The sequence below is a fragment of the Delphinus delphis genome, chromosome X, assembly GCF_949987515.2.
Source record: "Delphinus delphis chromosome X, mDelDel1.2, whole genome shotgun sequence".
Lineage (NCBI taxonomy): Eukaryota > Metazoa > Chordata > Mammalia > Artiodactyla > Delphinidae > Delphinus > Delphinus delphis.
The window spans coordinates 1368524-1383895 of record NC_082704.1 but is presented as its reverse complement, the minus strand read 5'-3'; the positions used below and the strand labels follow the sequence as shown (position 1 = coordinate 1383895).

The 15372-nt window shown below is 57.4% G+C and overlaps 2 protein-coding genes across 8 annotated transcripts; one reads left to right on the top strand and one right to left on the bottom strand.

Annotated features, from left to right (window-relative positions):
* Positions 1–175: 175 nt before the first annotated feature.
* On the bottom strand, positions 176–7557 carry DNASE1L1 (deoxyribonuclease 1 like 1). The gene is made up of 11 exons (XM_060002698.1): positions 7554–7557; positions 7199–7431; positions 5822–5987; positions 5131–5210; positions 3411–3464; positions 2962–3050; positions 2794–2880; positions 1614–1714; positions 1367–1479; positions 1038–1286; positions 176–955 (listed from the first exon to the last, which is right to left on the bottom strand). The coding sequence occupies exons 1-11, from the start codon at positions 7555–7557 to the stop codon at positions 818–820; spliced, it is 1314 nt and encodes a 437-aa protein (XP_059858681.1). The 3' UTR covers positions 176–817.
* Positions 7330–14787, top strand: TAFAZZIN (tafazzin, phospholipid-lysophospholipid transacylase). 7 transcript variants are annotated; one of them, XM_060002278.1, is made up of 10 exons: positions 7330–7776; positions 7942–8070; positions 9094–9139; positions 9384–9469; positions 12698–12778; positions 12886–12927; positions 13122–13184; positions 13330–13382; positions 13760–13837; positions 13959–14189. In XM_060002278.1, exons 1-10 carry the CDS (start codon positions 7668–7670, stop codon positions 14058–14060), a joined length of 789 nt encoding a protein of 262 aa, XP_059858261.1. In that variant the 5' UTR covers positions 7330–7667; the 3' UTR covers positions 14061–14189. The 7 variants fall into 7 exon arrangements, with proteins under 7 accessions (XP_059858261.1, XP_059858260.1, XP_059858259.1 ...); XM_060002277.1 differs by having other exon boundaries at positions 13718–13837; XM_060002276.1 differs by lacking the exon at positions 13330–13382 and having other exon boundaries at positions 13959–14787.
* Positions 14788–15372: the final 585 nt, after the last annotated feature.

Below are 15372 nucleotides of genomic sequence, written 5' to 3'. Positions count from 1 at the left end.
GCTGTGACTGCGTGCAGCAGTCGGCCCCTGAGAGGCCTCTGGCATCTTGTAATCCTTAGCGACTGCCATTTCTAAAGTTTAAAACTACCTTTTAACCTAAAGTTGATGCTTCTAAATCATAAAAACATAACTTGCACTTAAACGGCTCTGATGTCCTGCTAGCCGTCTTTAATGAGAACACTAAGTGGGGTCATTGTTGCTGCGGCTGTAGTATCCTGTATTCCTTTCCCCTGGGGGGTCGCATGCACGGTGACTTCTGTATAAGTGGTTTATGCAGATGCTTTGTGTGCACCTGTAGGGTTGGTAACCAGCCTCCGAGAGTGTGTGTGTGTGTGTGTACTGTTTAGCTCCGTCCCTGTATCTAGTCGGGTCTTGCTTCATGTGAGTCCCACGTATGATAAAGATGACCCTTTGCCATGTCTGCTACACATGTAATATCCCTGCAATCGAGCTTTCTGTTCTCAGCGTGTATGGTCTTGGCATGCAATAAATATTTATTTATTTGGCTGCATCGGGGTCTTAGTTGTGACACGTGGGATCTTCATTGCAGCATGGGGGATTTTCGTTCCCCCACCCCAGCCCTGGAGCCTGCCTTTTGTCCTCACTCCTGACACTACCTGGGCTTAGAGTGGCGTGGTTCCAGCCTCAGGGCTCCTGCCTTCCTCTTCCACATTCTCATGCCAAGCACAGGCCAAAGCAAAGGCACATAGAGGAGTGGCAGGGCATAGAGGAGTGGCAGGGCAGGATAGAACGGGGAGGGGGTTGAGTCCACAAAACGGCATAGTCCTCGCAACTGGGCAGCTGGCATGCGGTGGCTTCAGGCCACCAGGCCCAGCTGGGGGGACAGGAGCAGCAGCAGTGACGGTAACAGAGCGGCCAGGCTGAGGGTCTGGGCCCCGTGCACCGCGCAGCTGAGCTCCACCTCCACGGGGTAGTGATCGCTGATGTTGAGGGCCTGGGGGTGGGCAGCGCGACAAAGCGTCAGTCTCGGGGCCTAGGGGCTTCTCCACGAGCCCGTTCCTGCCTCACCCCTTTACCTCCTCCTCGGTGAGCCCGAGGCTCTGGGGGAAGTCGAAGGCGGCTGCGCCGCGCAGCATGCTCTGCAGATGCTCCCCGTGTAGCACTATGCGGTCGTAGGTGCAGTGGGTGCTGGCCCGCACCGTGGTGTCCACGCCATCAGGGATGGCCCAGTGGAAGCCAGCCTGAGTCCGAAGGACTAGGTCATCCAGGCGCTTTTTGGTCAGTGAAGCACAGTCAGCGTTGAAGTCCCCAAGCAGGATCACGTCCTGGAGAGGGAAGCAGCAGTCGGGCCTGGCCACCTGGCCGTCCTGTCCCCCTCCCTCCCATACAATTGGCCCAGCCCTACCTCGCTCTGCCAGCGCTGGGAGGCGTCCAGAAACACGTGGTACAGGGCGTTGAGCTCCGTCTCTACGGCCTTCGGCGTGGTGTGCAGTGGGACCAGCACCAGGCTGGGAAGGACTGCAAGGCCCCGGGGACAGAGGGCTCCCAGCCACTCCTGGCCCTCCTCTGCCCAGTCCCCCCAGGGCCCCGTAGAACCCACCAGACCCCCATTCCTGCTCCCTCATAGGGGGCCACCCTTCATCCCTACCTACCCTTGCTGGGCAAAGAGAACCGGCACACAAAGGGCTCCCGGGCAAAGAGGTCATTCTGATCGTCGTACACGTAGGAATCCAGGACCTGCGCCCTGTGTGACCTGGTGGACCACTGGTTTCAGTTTGCAAGTGCTCACATCAGACCTGGCACTCAGGGGGCAGCCCTCCAGCAGCAGCTCCATTTCACGTGAGCACAGCCTGCCTAGCCTTTCTTTCTAGAACTTCTTTTAGATTGAGATATAATTTGCACATCGTGAAACTCACCTGTGTAAAATGCACGATACAGTGGCATTCAGTACATTCACAAGGTTGTGCAACCATCCCCACAATCAATTTTAGAACATTCTTATCACCCCAAAGAAACCTCGCCCATGAGCAGTTCCCGTTCCCCTCCCCGCCAGCCCCTGGCAGCCCCTGATCTGTCTTGTCTCTGTACATCGCCTCTGCCGGACATTTCATGTGAACGGAATCCAATAATACATAGTCTTCTGTGTCTGGTTCTTTCCCTCAGCACATGTTTCAGGTTCATCCAGGCTGCAGCCTGGCTCAGACTTCCTTCCTTCTTAGGCTGAATGATATCCTACTACGTGGAGAGACCGCCTTTTGTTTATCTGTTCATCAGCTGACGGACACTCGGATCATTTCCACTTTGAGATTGTTATGAGCGGTGCTACTGTATGGGCGTGTCTCTGTTCCCCCATCATTTTGGAGTGAATTCTAGACATTATGTAATTTCATCTATATATAGGAACAGGTCTCCTTCCCTGACTGCCACCCTTGCCCTCTCAATCCTGACCCCCGCCCCAGGCTATCCTCCCAGGGACTTAGGGCTGTTTCTGGAAACTGGGTCTGCCCAGGACCCACGACAGGCCCCTGGTGAGCCTCTTCCCAGAAGCTGCAACCAGTCACTCCCAAAGAGGGAGCCAGCCTCACCCCGAGCCCCTGTGGCTTCCACAGGAGAGAGGCGGGGGGCCCCACTTCTGTACTTGCAGAAGGAAGGCCACCCGCTGGAGGGACACGTGGGCACTAAAGCTGTCTGGGGTAGAGGACAAGAAGACCCCAGGGTAAAACCACTGAGGAGAAAAAGGGTGATGCGGAGGTGAGGGCCACCCTTGGGGCTACTGCGCCGCCGCACACCGGGCCAAGTGTCCAGACCGCCCCGGTCACCATCTGCACTCACCGGTAGATATACACGTATTTCTCCTTGTACGTGCCACGCCCCAGCAGGTGGCTGCTCAGGAAGCGGTAGGGCCCAGAGTCATCAAATCTGCCAGGAAAGGGGAACCTCGGGTCAGTGGCCCTGAGGCTCTGTGGGGCCCCCAGTTTAGACCCACAGAGCCCTCCTCACCGATTGAGTTCTCGAAGCAGGAGTGGGATGGCACTGCCAGTAGAGTCCACCACCTCCTGCAGCACTGTGATGTCACAGCGAGCCAGGATCTGCAGGACACCAGGAAGGCCAGCCCCACTCAGTGCCAGCCACCCTGGGAGAGGGGTGGTATCCCTGGGGGCCCGGCACCAGCGCGGCCAAGAGTGGCACGACACGCTGGCTGCAGGCCAAACAGAGCAGCGAGGCTAGAACGGACCCGGGAGAAGACTGAACGCCATCTCCACCAACACCACACCCACTTTATGGAGGAGGAGACTGAGGCCAGTGACAGGGAAGGAAGGTGCTCCATGTCTCCACACCATGTCTCCTGATGTCCCCTCTTCTCTGGCACATGCCCCTGGTCAGGTAGGGCTAGGGGGCTTTGGGCCACGGTCCTTAGGGGCACAGCTTCTCTGCAGTGATGAACCTACCTGAACTAAGGTGTCCAGCACAGGCTCCCTGGCCACCTTGCTGAGCGTCAGCCGCTGGGTGTTAAAAGCACAGATGTGAAAGGTGTCAGCCCCACCAGCCAGGAGGAGGAGCAGAAGCAGTGCATGGCCGTGTATGGGCTTCTGGAACCCTCCAGAGGAATCCAGGTTGCTCCAGGTTCAGGTCCCAGTTGGGCTCAATTCTAGTTCCAGAAGGACATGGTAAAATGCGACAGAGAAAGTGATGCCGTCCTGCTGCTGCCCAGCACCAGCCTCCCAGAGCTGCCAGCATCACACATTTCCTGCCTTTCTTGTGGACACCTTCCCACATCAGCATGTATGGTTCAGTCTCGTTCTTTTTAACTGCGGTCAAATACACGTAGCATCACGTTCACCATCTTAACCATTTTGAAGTTCAGTGGCATGAAGCACCTTCACATTGTTGTGCAGCCATCCCCACCATCCATCCCCAGAACTCTTCCATCTTCCCAAACTGAAACCCTGTCCCCATTTGACACTAGCCCCCACATCCCCTCCCCCAGCCCGTGCCCCGCCCCCATCCTACTTTCTGTCTCTAGGAATCTGCCTGACTCTAAGCAGCTCATACAAGTGGAGTCATACAGTATCTGCCTGTCTGTGACCGTTTGATCTCACTGATCATAATGTGCTCATTTCATCCATGTCAGAATGTCCTTCCTTGTAAATTCTAAATAACATTCCACTGTATGGATGGACCACGTTTTGTTCATCTATTCACCTATCCATGGACACTGGGTTGCTTCCACTTTTTGGCTACTGTCAATACTGCTACTGTGAACATGAGTGTACAGATATCTCTTCAAGTTCCTGCTTTCAATCCTTTTGGTTAGATACCTAGAAGTGAAATTGCTGGAACATATGGTAATCCTATATTTAACTTTTTTGAGGAACCGCCATACTATTTTCCACAGTGGCTGCCGCATCTTACATTCCCACCAGCAGTTCACAAGGGTTCAACCTTAGAGTTGATTCCAACTTTTCACTGCCATTAGCAACTAGAAGGACCATCTTCGTGCATCTCTGTCTCCTCACTTGGCAGACATTATGCTTAAGACAAACTCCCAGCAGTATAATTGCTGGATTCAAGGGCGTATGCATTTAGAATGATCTCGGACACACCAACTCACCACACTGCAGTGTGTGATGGAGCCCCTCTCCCCATCCCCTCCACTACTGGTGAGCCCTACTTGTTCATCTTACCAGCTGGAGCACCCCTCTTCCTGAGTGTCTTTCGGGCTCAGGCCCTTGCTCAACTCCCTGTTGGTGTTGCCCTCATACAGCGACGTAAGTCCCTCTACTTCTGTCTGCCTGCTTTTCTCTGTTGCCTTGTCACCTTCCCCCTTGGTTTCACTTTCTGCCTGCCGGGGCTCCATGCCTGTTTCTCCCTAGCCACCTGCTCTGTCATTCATGCTAGTTTGGGTCCCCTGCCCTGGTATCTATTCTGGGATGTATGTAGGCCTTTAGGCAGCCCTGGGCTGGCAAGGGCAGGCTTGGAGGCTCTGGGGCCAGGGGCTCCCAGATGGGCGGAGGAAAAGAACTAGAGAGTTCCTGGCCTCAGCCCAAAGTCGGTCCGGGCTCCCAACACCAGCCCTTAGCCCCAGCCCTGGGATTCCCTTCCCCTCTCGCCTTCCCTCACAGGCTGGGGGCAATTTCCTCCTTCCCTCTGGCCAGAGGGCTCCCATACCTGTGCAGAACGGGTCGTCTCCACACCACCTTCCTGTGCTGTGAGCGGATCGCGACTCCCCACGGAATCACAACGTCTGCCTGGGCAGGGACCGTAGACGAAAAAAGAGAAACAGACTCTCAACCCTCCCCACCCGTCAGGGCTGGCTCGGCAGCCGCACCCTTCCCGGTGGGCGGGCCCGGCCCTGGCTCCACCCCGGAGGCCGCCGGGAGGTTGGGCAGCTGGCCTGGCTTGGACCTGGCCGCCCACTTTCCCACCAGACCCCGCCTTCCCCGCCCGGGTGGGACAGGGCGCTAGCGGAGGCAAAGGCGGGGGAGGGTTTGAGCAGATGACTGTGCTGTGCTGTGAGTCAGAGTTTTTCCTGTGCCCAGGGCGCGTAGCGAGGAGCTGCGGGCGCCCGAGCGCAGACTCTGTTCTGTGGTCTCCCAGGCCCGGCGCTCAGCCCCCGTCCCCAGCCGCCTGCAGGAAGGATACGGTGGGGAAGACTCCAGAGCTGGAGCGCGTGCCTGAAAAAGGGAAGCTCCGCGGCGAGCCTGGGCACCCCCGAGGACAAGGGCCTTATCTCCAAGTCCTCGGGCCGGGCCCGGTGTGGCTGCGCACTCCTGAGCGCTCTGAATACCCAAAGCGAGCGACAGTCGGCGCAGGAACTGGCCATGGTGGTGGAAGCCGAGGGCGGACTAAAAAACTGTACCTGAGAGATTAGAGCGCTGGCAGCTCAGTGCCCCGTGGGGGTCCTGCACTGTCGCTGCTGGGACAAGTGGGGGACTCAGGCGGTGTCTGCGGGCGGCCGATGGGTCCTTACTGAATGGTTGTAGTGCGGTCTTCGGGGCAATGTCCCCGTTGGCAGGACCTACGTGCTAATGGATTGGGGGTGGGGATGAGCCGAAGACTGGGAATTTTTTTTTTTCCGCGTCTTGCTGGATCTTAGTTCCGGAGCAGGGATTGAACCCAGGCCCTCGGCAGTGAGAGCGCCGACTCCTAACCACTGGACCGCCAGGGAATTCCCGGGAAAAATATTTTTTAATCAATAAAATTATACTTTGCTTTAAAAATAAAAAATAGACTGCTTAACGCCTACAGGGCTTTCTTTTTGGGGTGATGAACATGTTTGGACCTAGTTAGAGGTGGTGGTTGACAACACTGTGGGTATACTAAACGATATAAAATACTGTAATATATATAGTATTTCCTATTGTATGTTATATGCTGCTATATATTACATATTGCATCACACGTTACATTATATTACATACATACATTAGTATAGTACAATTCTGTAATATTGTGATTATATAAAGTTGTAGGGCTTCCCTGGTGGCACAGTGGTTAAGAATCGCCTGCCAATGCAGGGGACACGGGTTCGTGCCCCGGTCTGGGAAGATCCCACGTGCCGCGGGGCGGCTAGGCCCGTGAGCCATGGCCGCTGAGCCTGCGCATCCGGAGCCTGTGCTCCGCAGCGGGAGAGGCCACAACAGTGAGAGGCCCGCGTACTGCAAAAAAAAAAAAAAAAAAAAAGTTGTATGTAGCTAATTATGTAAAGTTACATAATGTAACATATACAATACATAACGTTTAACATTACATATGTTACATACATAAAATAATGTAATATAAAATGCTATAAAATACTATAAAATGGTTAATTCCGTGTTATATGAAATTAATGAAAACAAAGGGGGAAAGAAACTAAAGTAAAAGTGCTCCGCCAGCCCCGATCTTTTTTTTAAAATAAATTTATTTATTTATTTTTGGTTGCATTGGGTCTTCATTGCTGTGCGCAGTGCACGGTTTTCTCATTGCAGTGGCTTCTCTTGTTGCGGAGCACGGGCTCTAGGCGCGTGGGCTTCAATAGTTGTAGCACGTGGGCTTAGCTGCTAGCACCGCGGCATGTGGGGTCTTCCCTGACCAGGGCTCAAATCCGTGTCCCCTGCATTGGCAAGCAGACTCTTAACCACTGCACCACCAGGGAAGCCAGCCCCGATTTTGTGTGGTGTCAGGTAATCGTGCTGCGCAGCCCATGTTACTCTCGGAGAGTTCACCGGGGAGGAACTAATGAGACAAAACGGACCTGCAGCCGGTGGGCGGCCTCAAATCCGCGCTGCTCCGGAGCGGGGCGGGGCCACGCGGCCCGCGGGCCCGCCCCCGCTGCCGTCAAGCGGCCCGAGCGCGTTTTGCGACAGACGGCGGTAGAGCCCGGCGCCGTCGCAGGCTCGCTTTCCGGCGGGTGCGGGGGCTTCGCGGCTGCTTCTCCCGTCTGCGCTAGGTTCTCAGTGCGCACCCCATCTCCTGGCTCCAGGGCGGCTAGTGTGTGGCGAGAGATCGGGGATGGGCCCGGTTCTGGCCTGACCTACTAGGTGACCTTGGTCGAGTCCCCTGTCGCGCCGAGCCGCGGCGCCCGTCTGTGGCGCGGGCCTGTTAGGGACCCATCCCCCGAGCGGTTGAGGACACAGACCTAGAGTAGCCCCACAGCCTGCCCCAGGGCAGGGGGAGCGCCGGGCCGCCGGGGGCGGTGGGGGAAGCTCGGTCGGGGCGGGGAGATGCCCCTACATGTGAAATGGCCGTTCCCCGCGGTGCCGCCGCTCACCTGGACCCTGGCCAGCAGCGTCGTCATGGGCTTGGTGGGCACCTACAGCTGCTTCTGGACCAGTGAGTGGACCCAAAGCCGAGGCAGGGTTGGCCACGGGTCTCCACGCCCAACCAGAGTTGGGGTTCGGGGTTGGGGGCGCTGGCAGGGGCTGGCTTGGCCGGGGGGGGAGCTCTGGGCTCCCCGGAAAGAAAGCAAAGGTCCCGACCCTCCCGCTCTCCCGCCAGAGTACATGAACCACCTCACCGTGCACAACAAGGAGGTTCTGTACGAGCTCATCGAGAACCGAGGCCCAGCCACACCCCTCATCACGGTGTCCAATCACCAGTCCTGCATGGATGACCCTCACCTCTGGGGTACACGGGCCAGTGTGCTGGGTTTGGGGAAGCAAGGAGGGAACCTGGGACAGGGCCAAACACAAGCAGAACAAACTCACTCCTCACGGGCTGCTTCGCATAGCTCTGGCACTCCTGTTGCTGGGCTGTCCTGCTCCAGGGATGGAAGTTTGATTTGTGGCCCCTTCAGCATCCTCCTAGGGAGTGTAATTTGGAGAGAGCCTCAGGTATTTGGAGGGAATGGACGTAGGGCAAGGTCTGACAGCTTCTTTACTCTGACGTATCAGGCCCAATGTGTCAGTCCCTCCATTCTCTAAACTGTTGACGGTTCCAAAGAGCCTTGGGAACAAACCTGAGGACCACAGAGTGTCCTGTCAAGGAAACTCTGGGCTAGGGGCTGGAAGACCTGGGTCCTGTTTCCAGCGTTGCCCCAGGCTGGGTTTGTAGCCTTCCACCAGCCTCGCTGGGGAGCCCGCTTCCCCACCTAGAAGTTCCTGCTCTGCTGACTTCACAGGGAGTGGCTGGGCTCCAGCAACCCAGATGGCTGGGTACAGGGGTGCCCGGGGCTCCCACTGCTGGACTCAGGAGGTTATAGACTAGGAGCTAGAGCTCGTGGGAAGCCATTTGGTCAAATCAGAGCCTTTCATAGCTCACCCTTGCCGCCGGGCAGAGCATGGCCTGCAGGGTGCCACAGGCAGATTCCAGGAGACCAGGAAGGAGGCTCTAGAGCCATCCAGTAACCTGGACCAAGGTGGCGGCAGTGACAGTGGGGAAATGGGTAGAAGAATAGGCAGCATCAGAATGTATCGGGGAGGTAGGCAGACCAGCTGTGGTGACTAATAAGACATACGGGGTGGGACAGAGGGAGGGGCCCGGGAGAACTTGGGGGTCCAGCCCAAGGGTCGGGAAGATGCCACTTTGGGCCATAGGGAAATGGTAGTACTGCTGTCCATGTCCCTCATTCCCCAAAACAGGATGACAGAAATCGGCGCCCCCTAGGTACAAGGTAAGTTGGGGCATGAAGTCTTTCCTCTCCTTCTCCAGGGATCCTGAAACTCCGCCACATCTGGAACCTGAAGTTGATGCGTTGGTGAGGAGCAGTGGGCCCCTTGTGGTGGGCCGGCAGGCTTCACCCATCTCTGCCCAGGTCTGCCCTCCCCCTGCTGTGCCCTGGAGGAGCCTCCAGCAGTCCAGGCAGGGCACGGGGTGGGGCCCCGCAGGCACTCCTGTGCCTCCATTCTGCACTGCCCACGATGTCAGGCCTCACGCTGGGGGCAGGGCAGAGAAGCAGGGTGCAGGGGAGGCCGCGGTGACCACGTCTGTCCCCGCTCCAGGACCCCCGCGGCCGCAGACATCTGCTTCACCAAGGAGCTGCATTCCCACTTCTTCAGCTTGGGCAAGTGCGTGCCCGTGTGCCGAGGTGAGGTGCTTCTGGGGGCTTCTCTGGCCTCCCTTGGGGCCGGGAGACTGGTGGTCCATGCCTCTGGCTTGGCAGTGCTGGGAGTAGAGGGACCCTGGTGGGCCAGGCAGCCAGGGAGCCGGGGGCCACTGCCTCACTCGCGTGAGGCCCAGCTTCATCCTGCGGCAGGAGGGGTGGCAGTGGCTTCTTGGAGCGCACTGCATTCCCTGCGACTGCCTGAGGATCGTGTGCCTCCGGCTCCGATGTTAGACGTGGACGAGGCGTTATCCACGGTTCCTTCTCTTGAGGACGTTGCTGAGAGAGACTCACTGATGGCAGTGTGGTGTCATCAGTGTGTGATGGTGGTGGCGTGTGCCGTAGGGTGAGGGGTGTGATGTTGAGTGATTAATCAGCACCTCTCAAGAGCTTCCGGAGGTAGGGCCCATTTTCATCCCCTTCTCCAGATAAGGGGACTCAGAGGGATAAAGGTGCTGGCCCAGGGTCACAGGGCAAGAGGTGGCAAAGCCAGGATTCAAATCCAGGTTGCTTTTCCCTCTGGGGAAGCAGGATTTTTCCAGGGAGAGTATGAAAGGAAAGGCATCCTAGACACGGGAAGCATGTAGCAGACACTGGAGAGGTACGTGATAAAGGTAGAAAATGTGCATTGCAGGCTGAAAGTGAAGATTCTGGAACAATCATGTGAAGAATTTGGGCTCTGCTTTCTCATCAGGGTAGTGACAGGGCTTTCGAGTGTGGTTAGAGAGAGAGCCCCCGGCTGCAGTGTGCCTGGAGGGCAGAAGCGGGGTCGAGGATTGTAGCTGGGCCTCTGGGGGTCACCACAGAGAGCAGAGATGAGACGGCTTTGGGATACGCTCTGGAGCCGGAGTGGACAGGACTTGATAGGTTGGGTGTAGGAGGGGGCGAGGAAAAGAAAACGCAAAGATGACACTAGGTGATGTCTGGTAACGATGAGCCACTGGGAGGATGGGACTAGGGGAAGGCAGCATGGTGGTTGAGAGGAGCCTGTCACCTGAGGAGGGAACGGTCCAGAGACAGTGAGATGCGCAGCTCTGGAGCTCGAAAAAACGCTTGGGAATAAAGATACCGGGAACTCAACCGCAAACAAAGTCACAAACATAGAAGTGAGATCGTAGACGGGGAGAGCACGGAGAGAGCAGGGCCCCAGGACAGCACCTCAGCACAGAAGGAGATACGAGCCACCAAGACAGCAGAGAGCAGTGGCCAGAGAGGAAAGAAGCAAAACAGGGCCCCTCGGTACTGTGGAAGCCTCTGGTGACCCTGGAGAAGCCACTTCTCTGGACTGACGGCCACAGGAGCTTCGGGGCAGGGCGTGGGGTAGATGGGGGGGTGTTGGCCACTCCTCCCAGAGGTTGGGTTGTGAAGAGGAAGTAACCAAAGGGCGTTGGAGGTCAGGGAAATCTTATTTCTAGTAGATGGAAGTAAAACATGGTAAAATCCAATAAAGTAACCTCAGATAACAAACAACGTTCTTTAATGAAAAGCTGCAGCGCCCACCCTCCAGAGCCGCAGACCTAGTTACTCCCCAGAGATAGCCACCTGGAACACTTTCTGTTTTTGGTGCTTTTGGAGACGGCTTCCTTTCACTGAAACACAAGCAGAGGCTACAGTGTCATGGCAAGTGCACTGCTCTGAGAGACGGCGACTCTGTGCAGGCAGCCCGTCCCTGAGTCTCAGTTCCTCCTCTCTGCAACCTCAGAGGCCTTCCGTGTCCGCTTCTAGTCTCATTCTGCTTTTTGACCCGCATCTAAGTTTTATTGCACAATAAAAGCAGCAAGTGAAATCTTAATCCTAAGCACCTTCTGGTGAGAGAAAGTGGGCAGGGACAAGCTGTTTCTCAAACGCATTTGACGTGCAGCAAAGATCTAACAACACGTATTGAAGCAAAGGAAGTATCTGGCATATGTTGCTTCTGTGTTCCAGAAAATTCCCCTTGCCCCCCAAGCATAGGCCTTGTGATAGGACGTGAAGTGTCAGAGTGATCTTGCACAAGCTATACGAGTGAGTAGAAGTAGCATTTGCAAAAGCTAAACATTATGAAGTGTTGCTCCCAAAGCACGGTCTTTGTAAATTTTGATTCCAAGCTGGATGGCTCGGTTGCACCAGTGGGTTTTTGTAGAGCAGGAGCCTGCGCCCCTGCAGCCCACCCCTACCGGCTAATGCGAGCCCAGGTAGGGGAACTGCTGCTCTCAGCTGCGACGCCCTGAGAAACTGCAGTGGGTGACTGCTCCCCAGCTCCAGCCCCTAAGGGAGCTGCCGGGCCGGGTTCCCATTTGGGTTGGGTTGAGGCTCCTGGATCCCTATCTAGCACCTTCCAAAGACTCCGCCTTGCAGAGAACAGGTTGAAAGTCCATTTCTTAGTGCATTGGCCCAAAGAGTCCTGGTGTCAGTCTGTCTGTCTCTCTCCCTCTTTGTGCTGCGGCTCTCTACTCCTTACTTGATAACATAAGGATATTTACCCCGCTTCTTCAACCTCCCCCCTTCTCTGTCTCTGTCCACTCTATGGACAAGGTTGACGAGTGAGGCTCCACTGTGCGTGGGTACAGATTGCCCCCACGTGCCTCCAGGTCAGGAGCCAGCACGCGGCATTGGGCATTCATGTCTGTGTTGTTGCTGACCGCCGGGCCACCTGGGTCCAGTGTCGTGGTCTCAGGGAAACTCTAAGGCGAGTGTTGCTAGCACCGGGGGCGGCTCAACCCTGCTGTTTTCCATGTAGCAGGTTTGAGTTTTCCCCAACTCTCAGTGACACTGTGTTCCGTCAAACATTCTCCCGTTCCCGAGAGGCCTGGCTGAGGGTGAGTCTAGTTTTCAGGGGGAGCCTTTCAAGGAAGGGGCCAGCAGGAGGCAGGGCCAGCAGAGGCTGAGGGCTCAGGAAGGGCTGGGGGGCCTGTGAGGAGTGGCTGCGGGAACTGGCCTGGCAGAGACCCCGGGGACAGGGTCGCTGTCCAGAATCTGGGGCCCAGGTGAGGCTGGAAATCACGCACACACTGGGCCAGAGGCAGCAAATGGTAGGCTCGCCCCAGGGGTGGCTCACCCTAAAGCTGCAGGAGCCCAATCAGGGAGGCAGCCGAGCAGGCCCGAGGGACTGGCCTTGGAAGGTGTCCGTGTGGGCCGCCCGCTGGGGGATGGGGAGCTGCTGCTTCGTGCCCAGGGAGGGCGGAGGGGGGCCCTGGAGGATGGAGACTGAAGGGAGGGACTGTCTCTTGGCAGGAGATGGCGTCTACCAGAAGGGAATGGATTTCATTTTGGAGAAGCTCAACCACGGGGACTGGGTGCACATCTTCCCAGAAGGTCAGTGGGGCTGGCAGGGTCGTGACCCTCTCAAGAACATGGGTGGGACTGCCCCCCCGCCGCCGCCCGGCAGCCCCCAGCCTCACCTCCATCCTGCCTCTCAACAGGGAAAGTGAACATGAGCTCCGAGTTCCTGCGCTTCAAGTGGGGTGAGAGCCGCTGGCCGCCTCCGGCTGGGTTGGACTGTGGCAGGCGGGGCAGAGGAGCGTGTTGGGAGCGGTGGGAAGGGCAGGTGCCGGCCCAGGGCAGCTGCTTTTGACTGGGGGAAGGCAGGAGTGGCCCCGGCCGCAGGCTGGCACCGCAGCTCCACTCATGCCACCATTTCTGCCTCTCTCTGGGGTAGGAATCGGACGCCTGATCGCCGAATGTCATCTCAATCCTGTCATTCTGCCGCTGTGGCATGTCGGTGAGCCAAGGCTGCGGCCCAGGGAAAGGGGCTTCGCTCGCTCATCTTGGCGGGTGGGTCTCCTCTGGGTGGCAGAGAGGGGGTGCCCGAGCTGCCCTGCTCCACCCCACACCTGCTTCCCAGCCTTCTGTCTGCTGTGCTACAGGAATGAACGACGTCCTTCCTAACAGCCCGCCCTACTTCCCCCGCTTTGGACAGGTGGGTAGGGCTGCTGACCTTGTCCGTCTATCTGTCTGTCTGCCATCTGCCCCATGACTCCCACTCAGCACCACTGAGGCCAGATTCAGGAGGCTGCAGCAGGGGGAATGGAGTGAAGCGGGGTGGGGTGTCTTCCTGGCACCAAGGCCGGGGCCGGGGCAGGGGCAGGCCTTGGGACTGGGACAGGACAGGATGGGATGACTAGGGCATGGACCCCGGGACTGGGATGGCCCTTGGATGTCACTGAGCCCAACCACCTCGTTTTAAAGAGGTTAGAGTGGACCCGAGGGAGTACTCAGCAAGGTGGGGACAGGACTTGGCCTCTGGCTCCCCAGGGTGCTGGGGCTGTGGGCACCCCCCGCTCCTGTCGCCCACAGAAAATCACCGTGCTGATTGGGAAGCCCTTCAGTGCCCTGCCTGTGCTCGAGCGGCTCCGGGCAGAGAACAAGTCAGCTGTGAGTTTCTCCCCCAGGCCATCCCAGAGCTGTCCTAGCCCATCCCAGTGCCCTTGGCCTCCCAGGGACCCTGGGCGAAGCTCCCTGAGGGCTGCAGGCCAGCCCCAGTCCTTCCCCTCAGGTGGAGATTCGCAAAGCCCTGACAGACTTCATCCAGGAGGAATTCCAGCGCCTGAAGAGCCAGGCCGAGCAGCTCCACAACCACCTGCAGGCCGGGAGATAGGCGCCACCCTGCCCAGACCCCGCCCAGATCCTGCCCTGGCTTTCCTCTTGGACTGGGGCGGGGACAGGGAGGGGCGGCGAGGCCTGGGACAGAGGCAGCTCTGGGACCCGAGTCCCAGCTGCCGGGAGATCGGTGCTGCCTTGGGTTCTGGCCCTGCACAGAGCTGGGCTGGGGGATGGACTGATGCTTTGAGCTCAGATACGGTTTTTTAGACAGATTTGTTCAGAACCCTTAACGGGTGCCCTCTCCTAGTTGGTGTGCGTTCCAGCTCCTCTGTGGTTCTTCAGCTGAAAGAAGGGTCTCAGCTGCTCCTCCCACTTGGCCACGCAGGGAGGAAGACATTTAGGCAGCGGCCTCCTTCCTTCTTGCCTTCAAGGTGTTCTCTCCCAGGGCCGGGCACTGGAGGGAGGGTAGTTGAACCGGGGCAGTGGCCAGGCCTGGCTTCTACCCGCCTGCCCTGATCCGGGAGCTGCTCACCACTTCCTCAGGGATGGCCGTCAGCCACGTCTTCCTTCTGCCCGTGCTCCCCACAGGCGTGGGCCCCTCGGGCAGGGCCCGCCCTGGGCTGCAGGTAGAAGAAGTGGAGCCCAGCCAAATGGAGCCTGCAGCGAGGGCCCAAGACGCGGCCCCTGCCCTCACGCTGGGGCCTCCCTGGCAGCACCTGAACCCCTGGCGCCTGCGTTTTCATGTTTTATAAACAATAAAGCGTCTGTGTTGTGCTCTTTTACATCTGGCCTCCCTGTAGGGGTGGGGGTGGGAGGCGACCCTCTGGACAGGAAGGCTGGGCCTTAGAGCTCTGGGCACATCGAGAGCACTTGACCAGATGGGCTCTCAGTCTGTACCAGTCGCCTAAGGCTTCCGTCATTGTCTATGATCCCCATACAACCTTGCAAAAGTAGGGATTAATCTCATTCTGTAAAGGACGCAGAGCGAGGTTCATGGACTTGCTTCAAAACCCAAAGATTTGTAATACACGTAACTAACGCAGGGCTCACACCCAGAATAAATAAAGAACTCCTATAAATCAGTAAAAGGATAAACAATCGGATAGAAAAACGGGAAGATTGATGTGAGCAGTCACTTCATAGAAGAGGGAACAATGGCAGAGCTGAAAGTACGTGCACTGTGTGAGTTTGCTGCAGCTGCAGTAACAGAGCACCCGAAACTGGTAGGGTTAAAACAACAAAAGATTTATTCTCTCACAGTGCTGGGGGTCAGAAGTCCAAGGTCAAGGTAACGGCAGGGTTGGCTCCTTGTGGGGGCTCTGAGGAGGGATCTGCCCCTCTCCTAGCTTCCAGTGGTGGCCAGCAAT

Coding starts and splice junctions, on each gene's coding strand:
- DNASE1L1 (XM_060002698.1), bottom strand. Junction 3,465..5,130: donor AGACGACCCGTTCTGCACAG/GTATGGGAGCCC, acceptor TTTAACACCCAG/CGGCTGACGCTCAGCAAGGT. Junction 1,715..2,793: donor AAATACGTGTATATCTACCG/GTGAGTGCAGAT, acceptor GTGGTCCACCAG/GTCACACAGGGCGCAGGTCC.
- TAFAZZIN (XM_060002274.1), top strand. CDS start 7,668: ATGCCCCTACATGTGAAATGGCCGTTCCCCGCGGTGCCGCCGCTCACC. Junction 9,140..9,383: donor AACCTGAAGTTGATGCGTTG/GTGAGGAGCAGT, acceptor TCCCCGCTCCAG/GACCCCCGCGGCCGCAGACA. Junction 12,928..13,121: donor GTTCCTGCGCTTCAAGTGGG/GTGAGAGCCGCT, acceptor TCTCTGGGGTAG/GAATCGGACGCCTGATCGCC.